Source organism: Rhagoletis zephyria, unplaced genomic scaffold (assembly GCF_001687245.7).
Source record: "Rhagoletis zephyria isolate East Lansing unplaced genomic scaffold, Rhagoletis_zephyria_1.1 Rzeph_scaffold_00064, whole genome shotgun sequence".
Taxonomy (NCBI): Eukaryota; Metazoa; Arthropoda; class Insecta; order Diptera; family Tephritidae; genus Rhagoletis; species Rhagoletis zephyria.
The window spans coordinates 33,929-51,594 of NW_016157148.1; the positions used below are offsets into that span (position 1 = coordinate 33,929).

The following is a 17,666-nucleotide window of genomic DNA, read 5'->3' on the forward strand; positions in this document are numbered from 1 at the left end:
CAAATAGGCGTGAAGTTATTACGCTTTATCGCTGCATTTGTGCTTGTACGCCATTCGTTGCATACAATAACAATACATATTGTTACCATTGTAGTACATAATCGTTTTTGTTGCTGTTGCTGTTTCTGACTGACTGACAGGCATAGCCGAGGTAGAGTTTTTTGTGGCTGGTGGTGTTAATGTTGCTGCTGCTGCTGCTGGTGGGGTTATGTTGATGGCGGCACTGGTCGAGGCATTTTGATCGTCTGTGAATCATGGCGGTCACTTTGACTTTGATTTATGTTAGTTGAGTGCGAACGACGCTGCTAAAGTGGCGGAGACATGCACATGGCAACTCATTGATACACACAAACGCACATACTACTCACATACATACAAATGTATATGTACATTAGAGTGGTCCAATTTTTGTATGGTGGAAAAAATTTCATCCAAGAAAACGGGGCACCCCCTTAGTTTTTTCCGTTTGATATTTGTAATAACTATACCAACTTTCAATTTTCTATCAATACAGGGTGCTCACTGATCTTGAAATGCGCACTCGATCGCTGTGAAACTGGCAAAATTATTGGTGATTTTTATAAAATGCTACTGTTGCCATGACAACTGAAACTTGTGATACTTTTTAGATAATTAAAATTTTAAATGTTCTTAGGTTGCTCAACGAATTGTTTAATTAATATATATACACAACACTTCTAGAGTAAAATATGAGCATTATGAGCATCCTCTAAATTTTTACTTAGAAACGTAAAGTTTGGTACCAGCACCTCTTTCGGCAAGAGGACAAATTTTGGAAGGTGCCCGAAGCACTATTTCGAAAAAAATTTTTTGGACCACTCTAATGTACATGCATGTTGGAGTTCAATAACATACATACATACATCTATGCGGGTGCCTGTACAGGAAATGCCTATAAATGTGCCGAGCCCCCACTAGAAGGCCAGGCAAATTAGTGGCTGTGGAAGTGCTTCTTCTTACATAGTTACATATATACAGACATACAATTGTATAATTGTTCGGTTTTCATAAACGGCTTGTCGCTGGCATGAACCGTCGCTGCACACCGCTTTCAGTTGAGCAGCCTTGGTGTAGCACAACGCGATAGTGCCAACTTGCCAGCCATTGCATGGACTATGGCACAACATGCCGCAAAGTTCTGGCTTGATAATCGCACTAAAATGTGTAAATTGCTGTAAGTTACATACATACATATCAACATACATACAATCATTGCGTAGCTTGAGTGGTCAGCAGCACAAAATGCGGTAAAGAATATTTTGTACACTAAATTGCATTGTATGGGCTGATAACCAAAAATAATTTTATTTAACCAAAAATATGTACCAACAAAGCAGTAACAGCAAATATTCACACTCTCGCATACCGTTTGCAATTATAAAATCATCGCAAAGCAGTAGCCAACCATAATGAATACGAAGTGTGCGCCCAGAAGTATGCATCGGTTAGTGTTGAAGCGCACATTTGTGGTGTTTGCCGGTTGCCAATAAACTGAAGCAATGCAATAAACAGAGGCAAACATTGATGCACACGGTCAAAAGTAGGTTTGTACACTTGGGCGTAGCTTTTTTGGAGGGGCTTTTCGGGGTGCAACTGGCGCTTGAACTACCTTCATTTGTGGTAACACCGAAATTCAAATTTTTTCTTATTGTGGAAGTATTTGCAGGCAGTCAAGCGGCAAAGGTTTCCGGAGGGGGCCCGGACTGGGGCGACCATAAGGCCGTTTAGCGAAATCACTAAACTGATAAACGTCAAAGGTATGGGTGCACTAGACCGGAGAAGGGAGGATTGGAAGTGGATCGCCGCAGCTGGTATCTCTTCGGCGTTCCTGAGGTTGGTCTGGGTCGGTCTTGGGCCACCACTTAAATGTTCCGGATGTCATCTTAAGATGCACAAGACCAACCTCTGCGCTGACAAGCTATTAGTGTTTCTCTACAAGGTGGAAGTTTCCTTGGTTGGAGAGGTTTGGAAGGAAGCCAAGCTAGAAGCTTTGGATGAAAATTATCTTCCTCTTCCCCAGCGGGCTCGTGTTTGGATCCCTTCCAAACCCTTCACACTGGGAAAAGCAAAGAAATCCTTCGATGCTGCATACCTGATACCGACGCAGGACTGGAGAGTTATCCGTCTCGAGAATACTGCGGAACCATATCGGCAAGTGCTGATCTTGCTAAATGCAGAGTCTCTCGATCCTTTCAGCGATACCAAGGGTGTTACTAACTATGGCTTCGAGAGAGTGGTCCTCAGAGTCCTTCCGACCGGTACCAGGGCTGATGACCCACAACCTCTCCAGACGTCGGAGGAATGTAGAGAGGAGGGCGACCTCATGAATATGGTAGAATCAAAGCCTCCATGTTCATTAGAACAAAACCAAGGTTTTTCTTTTATCCAATTTCACCAATGGAGATACGGTGAAGACCTGGCTTGAGGGTAAGACTGGATAACTATGGCTGATCTCGGCGTTCATGCCGCAAGACGATGACGTTGCTAAGGAACGCTCTAGCTGAAGTCATGCGGAGGGGGAAGGAGAGGGTGCAACTACGTTTGTGACTGAAGCCAGGGAGGAGATTCTTGTCCTCACCCTGGCTTCCTCTAATTTGGTCACTCGGATCGCAGATTGGAGGGTCCTCAGGGACCACACTCAGAAGCTACCCTAGTGGGCGGCTAAGCTCTCTGATTTAAGGTCGTCGACTGGGGATATACAAGTCCGAAATTAGAACGGCGAAGGCAGAGTCGTGGAAAACCTTCTGCGAAAGAATGCCAGGGATCGTCCAGATTTAGACGAATACTAGCGACGAATCCCGTACCCTTGTGGATCTGAGAGACGAGGCAGGAAATTGGAAAATGGGCAGTGAGGATTTTTTTGTGAGGATCGATTTGGTTTCTCGTTTTTCGATCTGGAGACAGCCACGTAGCTTGAGGGATCTTTTTATGCTTTAACTTAGTACTGCCTACTATCGGCGAAGTCGATCATCCGCAGTCCGTTGTCGGACGTTTCGTCGTGGAGGCTGAATTTTCCGGCGGTGCTTCCAAAGATACCGTCCTCGCTCACCCTGACATTGAGATCGTCAAGTGCGATTAGTATCGTCTCGCTCATAGAAGAGATCCCTGAACGCCTCGTCCTTCTCTTCCGTTCGGGCATGGGTGCAGATGGCCGAGGTATTGATGAGTATACTAGACGTCGCAAGTTTCCAATGTTTACCTTACCTTGCACTGTCCATCGGATTTCTTGGATGGCGGTGATGTCAGCCTTTGCCTTACCGAGGGCATCAACCAGCAACGCAGAGGCACTTTCCCTTTTTTTATGCAGAAATAATGCATCTAGAAAATGCAGCGGAAAGAAAATTAAAAAACAAATTTTGACAAATTATTTTCGAGGTTAGTTCGAGTTTAATTAAGAGGGGGTCATAAAACGGACAAAATTGTATTGTTTTCTTAGTGAAAGTAAAACTAAAGCAATCCGCTCGAATACGTTCATGGCGACGCCAGTGTTTCTGTACTCTATATAGAATGCCTGTGACTATTTCGCGCATTACTTTTATTTGTATACACATACATACATATGTAGTATGCGTTTGTGTTGGTATGCTCGTAAAGCGCCTGTTTATGTGCGCACTGCTTAATTGGGTTAAAATTATTTTGTTTATTGTATGCGGCAGTGTTGTAAAAAAATGGGCTTTGCCCATAAATTTCGCCACTCATCGCATGCACACACGCTTTTTGTTCACAGCAATTGTACGCACATAAAAATTTAAGAAATATACGTATATGTATTTCGTATATGGATCTGTAGCCGCATTACAAAACATTCATACGCACACGAACATACGCATAGGTACATTGTTTCTTTGTGCATTTATTATGCTTTAAAGAAATGCGTAAAGTATGCCATTTATGCCTGCCATATTCATACACAAGCCCGTATCCGCCCACGCGTGCGTAATAAATACGTATGTATGTATATATGTGTATGCATGAACATACATACATATAAAGCCATATTACTTTGCGAATTGTGCTAAGTGTTCGTGACATTTTCGGCGTTTCATTGTTGTGGTGAAAAATGCATATCGCACTTAATAGATTTATCGTTGGGCGTAAATACATATTTTTTCCACCATAAAAGAGAGACTGGCTCGCACCTATTTGGCGCCTAGAAAGAAAAATTTATTCTCCTTCTCCAAACGAATCATAAAATTTTTAAAATGTGAATGCATGTAAGAGATCTTCAGTCAACCTTTTTTCCAAAGAAGCATTGAGCGAAAACAATATGCTGCATTTATTTTGTTGTCGAGGTTACTTTAAAACGTCAAAAAAGTTAAAAATAAAATTTCAAATTTTAGAGTAAAATTTTTACAAAAATTCAGAAGTAAAGTCCTCTCTCGACGTACGAAAAGCACACTCTATAAGTCACTCATCATTCCCGTGCTGGTATATGGCTCAGAAGCTCGGACACTGACAACTTGCAATGAGGCGGCTCTTGCAGTATTCGAGAGAAAATTTTTGCGGAAGACTAACGTGCGTTTACGCATTGGCGATGGCTTGGCCATGTCGCTCGAATGGAGACCGACGCTCCAGCTCTGAAAATATTGAACTCCGCACCCGCTGATGGTAGCAGATGACTGCTATAGAAAGACCAAGTGGAGAACGACTTGGATTCACTTGGCATTTCCTATTGGCGTCAATTGGCACAGAAGAGAAACGACTGGCGTGCTGTGTTGAACTCGGCCAAAATCGGGGAATTAAGTCCGCTATGATCCCGGCCTGATTTCACTTTTCAAAATTAATTACTGTGGTCAAAGTAGCCGCAGTAGGACTGATTGATGAGGGCTACTTGTTTCTAAGCGCGGCCGGAGACCGTAAACGCGGAAAAGTGTTCTGCGCAAATTGGTCAGCCTAGCCGGGTTTGGGCTGATTAGGGTTATTTTTTTTTAAGCGCGACCAAAGGCCGCCATTGCGGAATGTTTTAAATATCTGAGCGTCTTGTATCTGAGAGTAAGCCAACATTTGCTTCCAACGAGAGAAGCATGTATGAAAGCACGAAAACGCAAATCCAGCAAAAATTGTAAGCTTTATGAACAGCTGGTTAATTTATTATTTTCCGAAGCGATTTTCCAAGGAAAATAGTATTTCCTATCTTGTTATATACGAGGCATTCCAAGCTATTTCAATGAAAATTATGATTAAAAAAGGATGGCTTATTACCTGTTGGAATTGAATTTTGACGCAAAAGTAATAACTTATTGTCGAAATGTATAATTTTAAATTTTAGTTATTTACTTAAAAAAAAAGTGAAAAATTTATGAATTTGTGCTTAATTTAAACCAAAATGATTAAGTTATCTCTGCCCGTTCAGGAGATATGGCCAATCAAAGAAATGATTATATTAATTTTAAATTCGCGATTTTTCGCAAAGTAAGAGGATTATTGCAAAATAAAGTATAGGGAAACAAATATTACCTGGACCTCTACCAAAGTACGAACCTATCCTGGTTATCCGAAAGAAACGGTTTTTAAGTAGCCCACTTGACGTATTTTGATGTAATTTGAATTAAAATTTTTTATTTTTTTTTATCTTTTTATCAGTTACTGCTTTACTAAACAATTAATATCTCAGGCCTATATCGAGACACCCTTTAAAAATTTGTCAGTAAAATCTTTGATATTCACTCTATCACATAAATTTTTTGCAGATTTTTAAAAACCTGCAATCATGTTTTTTTTAGCAACCTTCTAAATTGTTCATTAACAAGCATATGGAAAAGTGGACTTGAAAACAAAAATTGAAAATATTTTATAAATCTCTGACTCTTTGTCAATAAAAAAGTACTAATTGATTTTTTTGATACAACCAATATTTATCGAGATATGATGTGAAAAATAATGGCTTACGGCGGGACGCCTAATATTTTTGTTGGTGTATAACTTTTGCAAATTTAATTTTTTTTTTTACATCCTCGCGTTTTGCCATATCTTAGAGGTATTTCTACATTATACCTAGTTTATATCAAAATCTAAAAAAATTTATAATTTTCATTGAAATAGCTTGGAATGCCTCATATTCGAAACGTTCCAATTTTGGAAGACCTACTCACTCTCTGCACATGACTGTCAGAGAGCAATAGTAAGGAACAATAAAGTATGTTGGCGTCATGATACAATAGGTGTGTACTTATGTTGAGAGGGTAAATTTATCCAGCAGCCGGTTTTGCATTTTACACAATTGTATACTTTTGGAATCAAAAATTCGTTTTAAAATACAAATTAATTATATCGGAATGAATGAAATATTTTTCTCAAAATTATTTGTGATACCACATCACGGCACATTCAAAAATAAGAGAATATCCTCCAACCACCCATCCTTGATCAAAAACAAACAAAAAAAATAGTAGATATCGACAAATGTTCATTTATGTAGATGCTAAAAATGTACATTTAAAATTATAAAATTCTAATTATAACAATCAACCTACCAAAACTGACAAATTCGGCCAACAAAATTTCAGCTTGCTGCATTTTTATCTATTTTGGTATATTTAAAGGACAATTATGGTACAAACGAAAAATGACAAATGGAGATTAGTAGTAAGTTAACTAAAAACAACCTCAACAAACCTTGTGCTTAATAACTTTACTCTCTTTTTCGATGTATACTAGCATTAATAATAAAATTTGCCATAAATAATTCAAAAAGATTATCTTTTTTTGTTTATTTACAAACATATGTTTGGGATCAGCTGATTTTCTTAATTGCAAGTTTTCGCTGGGAAGAATTTTTCTAGCAGAAATTTGTAGCTCTCTTTCACATTTTGCTCTCTCAATTTCCCCTACTTTGCAAATTTTTTGAGTACGAGAACGAAAAACCAGTAAAAGTTTTCTAAAACTTCTGATAGTTTTGCGTAGGAGTACAGTCCAGTGTCATCGTACTCACTTATTCTCATTCGTTGTTTTCTAGGTATTGCAACTTAAACTGCACACTTAAATTTAAGACATTCATGCCAAAAATTTTATGAAAAAAATCCCCGCTACGTTCTTTGAAAAATTACAGTGACCCAAATATAAACTGGGAGGCGAAGTTTTGCGAGTTTTGACTATCTTTCTTTAATTTTTTTAATGTTTATAATATTTTTTAAATTGAAATATGGCTGATTGCTTAAAAAACATCATTTAATACTATTTTCAGACTTCGTGCAAAAATTATGAAAATTCTGCATAATTTTCCCAAAATATTTAATTTTTTAGTCAGCGTCTTTAGAAAAAATTGTGGTATGCAGTTTTGTGGTCTATAAAATTGTAGTTAAATATAATGTAAATTTGAACTAGCTAGGACCTATCGTTGATTTATGACGGTGTTACGCATTTTTTTCGTACACAGGATGTTTGACAAGTTTCTTATATGGAAAAAATGCACGAAAAAAATTGGCAAAAATCAACGATAAGTTCTAGGTACTTTAAATCCCAACTAACAATTTTCGTCTCATAAGACTCTACAAGCATCTTATGAGAGGATACGCAATTGGTTTAGGAGAATAGTACGCTTATAATTTCACCCTGGTAGAGTACTACGAGTGCTTTATGAATACGTTGTCAGAATTAAATGGCGCACTTTTGTCTTATAAAAATACGATAGTTCTCTTTGTAAGAGATAAAACTATTTGAATTTTTATGAGAGTATATATGCACTCTCATAATGGTATCATAATAAATAGCATAACTTTGGTGGTGTTATTTTTAGAGTAAAGGTAATTTCATAAGAATTAATTCATAGCAAATCGATAAGTTACATTTTCGATGGTAGAAATTAAAGTAGACTAGAATTTCATATAAGTATTATAGACTTTTAGAAGTCAATTTTCGAAATTATAAGCTAAGATTCTATGGGGATTGAAATTTTATCGATAATAATGAACATTTTACTTCGAAAAAAAGTAAAGCGCCTTAAAAATAATCAAAATTTTTATTATTTTGTAAATTGTTATTTAATTCAAATTCATCACTTATTATCTAAAAAACGTAATTTTTTATATTTTTTACATACTAAACTGCTTAAGTTAGCTACATTTTTGGAATTTTGTTTTACTATAAAACCTTCAGAATAAGGAAAATATGGCCGCTGATGACAAATTTTTCTTATGAGGATCAAATTCTGGTTATGAGAAGGTTAAGTTTCGTTACAAGAGTTGTACACTTTTTTCTTACCCATATGAGAGTATTATTCTTTTTTTGAGAACAAAAGTCTTTGTATGAAGCTTTAATTTTTTTCATGAGTGTTAAACTTTTTATAACTCCCCTTATGAGTACTAAAGATTTCATATGAGACATTTAACTCTTGTTACGAAATTGTAAATCTCACAATGAAAATGGAGCCTTTTTTATGAGTATTTCATACTCCATGTGCTCGTATATCGAAGGAGCTAGCATGCAAATATATAATTTTTCAGAATGTCATTTAAAAATGTGCAAACTATTGAACATGGGGAAATATGCCTTACCACTGTGCCTTACAATTGGGAGAATGTGGGAATTCTATATTGGCCAAATACTAAAAAAGTCTCCTCAATTCAAAAATTACTATTATATTCTGGACGAATAGTTTTTTGATATAAATTGTGCGCAGACCGCGCACTATTTTTAGAATATTGTTTAAAATTCGCAGTAACACTTTTATTGGCTGTAACTTGGCTCTTATTGGCTCTTGGACTTGCAAATTAGTGGATCTTTTAACTTTTTTCCAATTAAGCTTATCCATTTGGACGGATTAACCCTGAAACAAGGTATGTTGGCTGACAGAATATTTTTCTTGATATAAGTGCACCTCTATTGTAGTGTTTATGAGAGTGATGATTCTTTTGTACTCGTAAGAGTTTTCTTATACGTGTTTTAACATTTTATGTCTCATAAGTGCATATTTATAAGTGGTTTTATACTTTATATCTTACAAGAGTTTTCTTATAAGTATCATAACAATTTACTACTCATATGGTCATTTTTTCAAAAGTATATCTCTTTGAGAGTTGAAGTTTTATAAAAAAGGTACAATATGGTCTTATGAGATTTAAAGGCTTACTAACTCTAGTAGCATTATTATCTCATAAAACCTAATTTAAGTTTTTTTTCAAGAATTATGTTATGAGGTTATCCAAGTATGTTAAAAGAGTCTTATGAGATCTTTTCGTAATTTGTAAGAGTTTTGTTCTGGAGAGTTTGTTAGTTGGGATTTGCACTTTATTATACTGAAATTTTAAATTTCTGAAGATGCTGATTAAAAAGTTAAAAATGTTGGTTAAAATTTGCAGAATTTTCATAATTTTTGCATAAAGCATGAAATTGGGATTTAAATGGTGTTTGTTAAGTAATCAGCTATACTTTTATAAAAAATATTATAAGCATTAAATAAACTCAAGAAAAATAACTTAAGCTTACTAAAATGTCGCGCCCCAGTTTATATGTATTTGGGCCACTGTATATTCGCTTAAAAAAAAATTCTAATCGGCCCGTGTTTGAAGACTTTCCAGCAAACAGCAAAATCGGCTATAAAAAGCAAGCTATTTTTGGCAAAATGGCTGACAAATCGACCGAAATTCAGGCGCTGTGTGAACAGCCAAAAAGCGCTTTCGAAATTTTTCCTACAATTTGCCTTTTGGAAATAAAAACCTCACTCGAGAGAACGTTCTTTGGTCGTAAAAATTTATCCACTAAAATTTTTGCTACTTTGCTGGTTTATTGCAGTTTTTGCAAACGAAAAAGCCAGCCACTAAAAAACAGTGCGTACACAAACAGTGCTAATATTTATAACGGCTTCGCGTCACCTGCCGTAAACTTCCTGAAGCATTGCCTCTATGCAACCGTGCGTATGAATACAAAAAATGGTGGCAGCGCTACGTTCTTTTTGAACAGCTGATCAGAATTTATTATTGTTTTGATTTTATTTTATTTTGTTTTTTGACATTTCTGAGATTTTTCTGTGGGGTGGTAGATTCTGGTGCACGTTTGGTGGGCGAGTTTATTTGGCCAGGTGTTTTCTAGCGGTTATTTATCGTTTAAGCAAATTAATACCATATAACTATTTCGTGTCCAGTGGTAATCTCATATTGCGAGGCACTGGCAACAAATCATTGTATACAAGGAAAGGCTAGGCAATTGAAAGGAGTATATCGAATATGTTTCGGTTGCTAGCAGCTAATTGCAAGTACGTCAACAAATTCAAAGTGCAAAGCGGCGCTTCACAAGTGTGATTATGTCATATTGCATTCAAATGCATGCTATTTTTCATTAATTAAAATAAAAAAACTAATCACATCCCGATATCTCTTCCCCCGTAGTCGACATTTAACACAGCAATTGTCAAAATATCATCAAGTGCCCCACACGCAATCAACTGGCATAAGCAATTTTAGCACTCATCTAAAAAATGCTAACAAATTGCTCAGCGCTGTAGAACAGCAGGCAGGCAAAGCGCTAGAAAACAATGGGAAGCGGATCTTGAATACTCGACTTCTGGTATTGGGCGGATGCGGTGTGTCATTAGGTTTGGGCACACGTACATACCTAGCTTTCACCAAACAAGTGCACTGTGAAGCCAACCGATTGACGGGTGTACTACAAAAAACACTTCCTTCGGAAGACGGTAAATTTGACTGGAAAAGATTGTGGTCGTATTTGGAGCCACATTTATGGGAGCTGCTAGGTGCTATTGCTGTAAATATAATTATTTCGATTTCATTTAAGTTGTGAATGACGGTCGTAACGCGCAACGGTAAATACCGCCGTTTCATTTATCAGTTCGTGGATATGATAAGGTGGCTGATTTAATTTAATGCCGTCGATTTAAGGCGGTAATCACCTGCCTTATCAATAGAATCACTAACTCGTTTTTCGCAGCTGCTTGAATATGAATGTGCATATGTATGTTATATCCAACGCTATTTAATATTATACAATTCTGTTTACTATACTATTTAAGCGTAATATTAAAGCTTTTATTTAATATTAGGCTGCGCTAATTGTCGCTTTCATCAATATACGCATTCCAAACCTACTCGGAGACCTCGTCAACACTCTAGCACGTTATGCCAATACATACGTAAAAGATCCGCTCCATAATTCATTTTTCAGCGATGTCAGGCGTCCAGCCAGCAACTTACTAAGCCTGTATTTCTTGCAATCTGGTTTCACATTTATTTACATCTATCTGCTAAGTCGTGTTGGCGAACGCCTAGCTGCCAAACTGCGACAAGATTTGTTCAAGCAGATTATTCTGCAAGATATCGCATTTTTCGATGCCAATCGCACCGGTGAACTGGTGAATCGTCTTACCGCTGATGTACAAGACTTCAAAGCATGTTTCAAGCAGTTCTTTTCCCAAGGTTTGCGCAGCATGGCTCAACTTGTTGGAGGAGGGGTATCACTCTTCCTCATCTCACCGCATATGGCTGCCATAGCGTTGGCTGCAGTGCCAGTCGTTGTTGCTTTCATGTCGTATCTGGGGCGAAAGCTGCGGAATTTGAGCAGAAATGCTCAAGCACAGGTGAGTAAAAAGAATGTAATAAGTTTCTGAAATTCAATCCTAAGTCTAATGAGTTCCTTCTAGTCCGAAAGGGCTACGGCAGTATGTGAAGAGGCACTCTCTAACATACGCACTGTACGTTCAAGTGCTTGCGAATATCGTGAAATGGAGCTCTTCAAACAAGAAACTAATGAGGCAGCGCGGTTGGCGCAGGAGCTTGGTTACGGCATTGCTATTTTTCAGGGATTAACGAACTTTTTTCTTAATGGCTTAGTGTTAACCACGCTTTTCATGGGTGGTCACCTGATGTCTACCGAAAGCCTTTCGCCAGGTGCATTAATGGCTTTCCTAGTTGCATCACAGGGTGTGCAAAGATCGCTGGCCCAAGGGTCTATCTTATTGGGCACTATGATTCGTGGAATGACGGCGGGCTCGCGAGTGTTTGAGGTAAATGTGTTTCAAATATAAAGCATTCATCTGTATATAAAATATTTTTATCAACTCTATAGTATCTTCAATTGCAACCGAAAGTGGAATTACTGCGTGGCTATGAAATTCCACAAAAACATCTGAATGGTGAAATCCGCTTCGAAAACGTAACCTTTGCATATCCTTCTAGACCAGATCATGTAATCAGAATCGATAAAGAGATTTATATATACTCCTCTAACGATTTATTTAATTATTGTTAGATTGTTTTAAAAGACTTTAACCTAATATTACGTCCTGGTCAGACAGTAGCACTGGTAGGCGCTTCCGGCTCTGGAAAATCAACTATCGCAGCCCTTGTTGAACGTTTTTATGAACCCATTTCCGGTAATATTAAATTAGATGGCTACAAACTATCTGACATCGCTCCTTATTGGCTACGTGGCAACGTTCTCGGTTTCATCGAACAACAACCAATACTCTTCGCAACGACAATACTCGAGAATATACGTTACGGGCGTCCAGGCGCCAAGGAAGAAGATGTTTATGCCGCAGCGAAGTTATCGCAATCGCATGACTTTGTTAGCGCACTACCTGATGGCTACGGTACTAATGTTGGAGAGCGTGGTACACAATTGAGTGGTGGTCAACGGCAACGTATTGCAATAGCGCGCGCCTTACTTAAAAATCCCAAAATCCTTATACTTGATGAGGCAACCAGCGCACTGGATGCGACAAGTGAAGCCGAGGTACAAAAGGCTTTAGACACAGCAGTACTTAACCGCACGACGCTAGTAATAGCGCACCGATTGTCGACCATAAGGAATGCTGATCTTATTGTAGTGATGGAACATGGTCGGATAGTGGAGGTAGAGGAATGAGTTTCAAACAGACTAATTAAATTTACTACAACTGGGGTTTACTTTACAGTCAGGCAAACACGATGAGCTGATGGCTAAAGGCGGCCTCTATTACGAACTGGTGCGCCAGCAAGAGCGGCGAACTGTGCAAGAATCGGAACAGAATGAAGCTAACACTGCCAGCGAAGGCGAAAGCAGTTTTACTGCAAATGCCAACCGCCCAAATATGCAACAGGGATAGGATTGCCCTATCGAGATCATAACAACTGACGACAATACCTCTAAAAATTCCCTAATTGATGATGTTACTTTGAACTATTTATTTCAGTACTTACAAAAAATTGCTACCAGTTTGGTATTGGACCTAAAATGCCTTCCTATTGGCATTTTTTGAAATTTTTTCGATACAAATGAGTATGAATTAATTATGGAAATAAATTTAATTTAAGTTTAAGTGACAGACAAAGTTTAAAGGAGTATTTTAACGATTGTTGATAATAAAACTGCTGATTGTTAATATTTAGATCCATTTGTTTATGTAACAAGTAATTTCTAAGCAAAAAACAAAACCGACTTCAATTCTCTTATAAAAATATAAGTTTATCGTTAATTTATTCGCGATCCAATTACATTGGTGTACAGCAAAAATGTTCAATGGATGTCACTATCCAATTTCTATGTAGAATTGCTCGGTGATTCCGAAAATCGAGTGAATTTTTTTCTATGGATACTTTTTTGAGATATTTGCAATTTACCGTTATCCAGCTTAAAACGAAAAGTGGTTCCACTTAATCACTTATATCTTACGAACCAATTTAATAATCTTAAAATAAGATACGTCAAATCAAAGCTAATGAAATTCTTGATAAACTACATATACGTCACTTTCCGATAGGACTAATAGTTTCTGACAAATTAATTAATCATTCCACACATTCCAGTTTTTTTTTTTTATGAAAAAATTAAAAATAATCAAACTTTAACGGAGAAAAATTTAAAAAATAACAGGTTCTGCTCCAAACAGAACAGGCTTTAGCACAAATGCAAACATTTGGTAAAGAACCTGTTATTTTTAAATTTTTCTTCTGTTAAAATTTAATTTTTTTATTCATTTTTCATGAAAAAATAAAAAAAAAACTGGAATGATTAATTAATTTGTCAGAAACTGTCAGTCCTATCGAAAAGTGATATATATATATATGGAGCATTTTATTAGCTTTGATTTGACGTATCTCATTTTATGATTGTTAAATTAGTTCGTAAGATATACATGATTAAGTGGAACCACTTTTTGTTTAAAGCTGAATAACGGTAAATTGCAAGTATCTCGAAAACGTATTCAGTTGAAAAAAAAAGTCAACTCGATTTTCGGAATCACCGAGCTAGAAATTGGATAGTGGAGTCTGGAGAACAAAAACCAAACTAAAATTTGTGATCTAGTGTTATAAAGTTGCCACGATTGTGCCTTTTTGGTAAAATTTGAAACCAAAAATTACATTGACACCACATAGACAGTTTTGGTACAATTTTGAAATGCAGCGTTACTTAAATATATGTATACACATACTTTCTTCCTTCTCTACTTCGTACAAACATCGACTAAATTTGTTTTACATTACAAGATTAGCAATTCCGATTTCTTATAGAAATGGTTTTGTCTTTTTCTACCGGAGTACGATAACTTAAAAAAATTTTAACATATGAACATTTGCGAGATTTGGGAACAAATGAAATTAATTAAAAACGAACTGAACGACCCGACGTTTGCAAACATTTTTAAAGTAGCGCAAGGTATATTGGCTATTCCACATTCCTCAGCAAACGTCGCACGTTTATTTTCTGTTCAAAATCTGATAAAAGCTAAACGTAGAAATAGATTACAAGTTAAAACCCCCGGTTCTTTATAAAAGCAAAAAATTATATCAAATCCTCTCACAATTTTTGTCATGAAATAAAAATGTATACAGAGTGTTTAAACCAAAATGTGACTTATGATGTGAAATATAATAAGCACTCACTAAATCCAATTTGCTACAGGTATATTATTCTCAAAAATATGCTAGATATTACAAATATCGGACCTAGGAATAAAATAGCATATATGCCCCTCATATCTTTAAACAATTTCACGAGATCTGCAAGCGTTTTCATTGCATAAATACATTGTGAATTATTGTAATAGATTTCACCCGCATACTGCATTCAACGCCATCTGGCATCACTTGCATTGTTGTATTCTAGTGAATTGCTGAGTCGATACTTGAAGTATCCAATACTATCGACACTCGGTACCCAAATGTTTAGGTTTTTAATAAGATCCCACAAAACGCCGAATGCAGGGCCCAGGACAGTATTTAATATTGATTCAAATGAAAAATGTATATGTAGACGGGGAGCTCATGACCACAAAACTCATCGTACTTCAGATCGATTTAAATTTTTTGTGAGATTAGCTTGTTAATATATAAATCGAGATCCGGAGGGCTGGCTGCTGAACAACGCTCTTTGAGCACATGTATGTTTCACACGTATACGAAGAGCGGCAGATGAGCAGTGCATTGAACGCACACAGTGTCACTTAATGGATAGTTTGAATGTGTTAGAATGCAGACCGCGTTATAATGGTCTTAAATTACTGCCAGCCCATGTTGAAAGTGCATTGTTGTATGTATAAATCAACATACTTCAGACGAGCTGTCCTTTCGACACTACATTCCGATGGTCAAATCATATGAAAAATGTAAAAAGCGTAATTTTCGTCAGTGCGGGCGCGCGAGTAAAAAATTTGCGCTGCTGGCCCTCGATCTCGATATATAAATTAACAAGTTAAGCTCACAAAAAATGTCAATCGATCTGAAGTATAATGAGTCATTAGCTTTTGATCTAGTACATATGGACGTATGTCGGTTCATTGCCGGAATGCAGAGGATCTCTTACATGTCTGGAGCATTTTTGGTTTAGATGAATCAGACGATATTACTCATCTTTGTAGGCCTGAAAGACTTTTTCATCTGTCAAATCATTTTCCTTGAAACTTGGATCTACTAATGCGAAAGTTGATCAAATAATATCTTAATAATCTTGCGATAAGTTCAAGTTTTTTAGCCGTTATCATATAAAATAGTATTAAGATAATTTTTTTATAGACTTGAAATATGTATATAAAACGGCGAAGGTTTAATCTAAAGAATCGGTATTGGGCAACCTTATGGAAGTATTGGGTACCGAAATCTTTTTAAGTATTGGGTACCGACAATTCAGCATATCACTATTGTATTCGTTGTCGTTGGTCGTTTGCTTTTTGCCAGTCGTGAATAACTGACTGAAATGGATAAATATCTACATTTTATGTGTAAAAATTAGTTTCGGAAGTGAATTAAATTGTGACTTTTGTTGTTATAATTTCTGTTGTTAAGGTGAAATTGGAAATTCCATGAGAAAATCGGCAGTCTACAAGTTGCAAAATTTGCGAAGATTCGATGAAAAGAAAGGATGTCTCAAACCGGTTCAGCCTAGTGCATTTAGGGTAATTTTCTTTTGTCAATTGTCAAAATTCATTCATGTTACCGATTGTGAAGTCGATTGTGCTTCTTCTTCTCACTGGTTGTCTTCTTGTTTTTGACATTCTCTTCTGGTGGAAAAGAAAAAAATTCACTGATTAAACGAGTCAACACGTACGCTTGTCCGGCTGCTGCTTTTTCGCATGCGAATAATTTGTATTTACAACACAAAATTTGTGGATAACTTAAGGCAAAAATGTAAAAATAAAATTTTGTGTGCACAGGAAAAAAGTGATTACATTTTTATTTGAAATCGTCTGTTTTTGTGTTTGAAGTGCTTTCCCTTCTCGTCGAGTGTTTGTTGCGCCCCCTTTGTCAATTGCTAATTAAAAACGAAATCAACACGCATCAACCGCATATATAAATACATATACATAAAATTAAAATGAAGAAAATGTGTCTATGTGCAGATTTTTAAAAGTGCTTTTTAAGTAAAAGTGTTAAAACATCACTATGCAATGTACAAGTAGTGTGTGCAGCTAATAAGCGTGAGAGCTAGAGAAATTGAAAATTATAACGCAACGCTGGCAATTATCAGTACAAAGCCAACACCCCAATTCATCAGACAACGCAACAAAAAAAAGTTCCACCAATAACAACGGAGACGGTAGTCAAAAGCAGTCCGAACGTTCCATTACATTGTTTGGTAAACAAACGCGACCCATCACCAATCAATTAATTGTGTGCTGAATCAGCAGTGCCGGAGCGCAACACGGATAGCTGAAGCAGTAGCATTCCTTTGCTGTAAAATCACATTTGTGGCGAACACAAATCGACGAGCTTAGGCTTGGCTTGTTGAAAGTGCAGTTAACGTTATAGTTTTCAAAATGGGCAATTGCTTAAGTTCGGAGAAACCAGACATTGCTAAAGCACACATTGAATGCGTGCCCAACGTGCCCAATGTGGATGGCGTTGGCAGTCAACCGGCAGATCAAATTCGTGGCGTTGTGCAGCAGCAGGAGCAAATACGTCAAGTACCACAAATTCCAGACAATGAAATTTCCAATGCGAATGCTAAAATATTCGTTGCACTGTACGATTACGACGCACGCACAGATGAGGATTTGAGCTTCCGTAAGGGGGAACATTTGGAGATCTTGAATGACACACAGGTATGTTTGATCAGTTTTAAAAAGGTTGATGAATATGGAACTAGTGCTATTGGAAAAGTACTGCTAATATTTAACCAACAAACCTCTATCATTAAAGCATTTTCAATCCCAGTCATGTGTACTAATGTGCGTACACATCTGAGTATACATGAAATTGTTGCAAGCAAGTTATGCGTCA

At 36.8% G+C, this 17,666-nt stretch overlaps 1 protein-coding gene across 1 annotated transcript; it reads left to right on the top strand.

Annotated features, from left to right (window-relative positions):
• Positions 1-9,950: 9,950 nt before the first annotated feature.
• On the top strand, positions 9,951-13,339 carry LOC108370796 (ATP-binding cassette sub-family B member 8, mitochondrial). Its single transcript, XM_017626210.1, has 7 exons — positions 9,951-10,210; positions 10,344-10,719; positions 11,015-11,548; positions 11,612-11,974; positions 12,037-12,156; positions 12,220-12,825; positions 12,887-13,339. The coding sequence occupies exons 1-7, from the start codon at positions 10,182-10,184 to the stop codon at positions 13,055-13,057; spliced, it is 2,199 nt and encodes a 732-aa protein (XP_017481699.1). The 5' UTR covers positions 9,951-10,181; the 3' UTR covers positions 13,058-13,339.
• Positions 13,340-17,666: the final 4,327 nt, after the last annotated feature.

Bases quoted from the DNA above. Each gene is read 5' to 3' on its own strand.
- LOC108370796 (XM_017626210.1), top strand. From the start codon at position 10,182: ATGTTTCGGTTGCTAGCAGCTAATTGCAA. The intron at 10,720-11,014 runs GTAAATATAATT...ATTTAATATTAG, and splicing joins AGCTGCTAGGTGCTATTGCT to GCTGCGCTAATTGTCGCTTT. The intron at 11,975-12,036 runs GTAAATGTGTTT...TCAACTCTATAG, and splicing joins CGGGCTCGCGAGTGTTTGAG to TATCTTCAATTGCAACCGAA.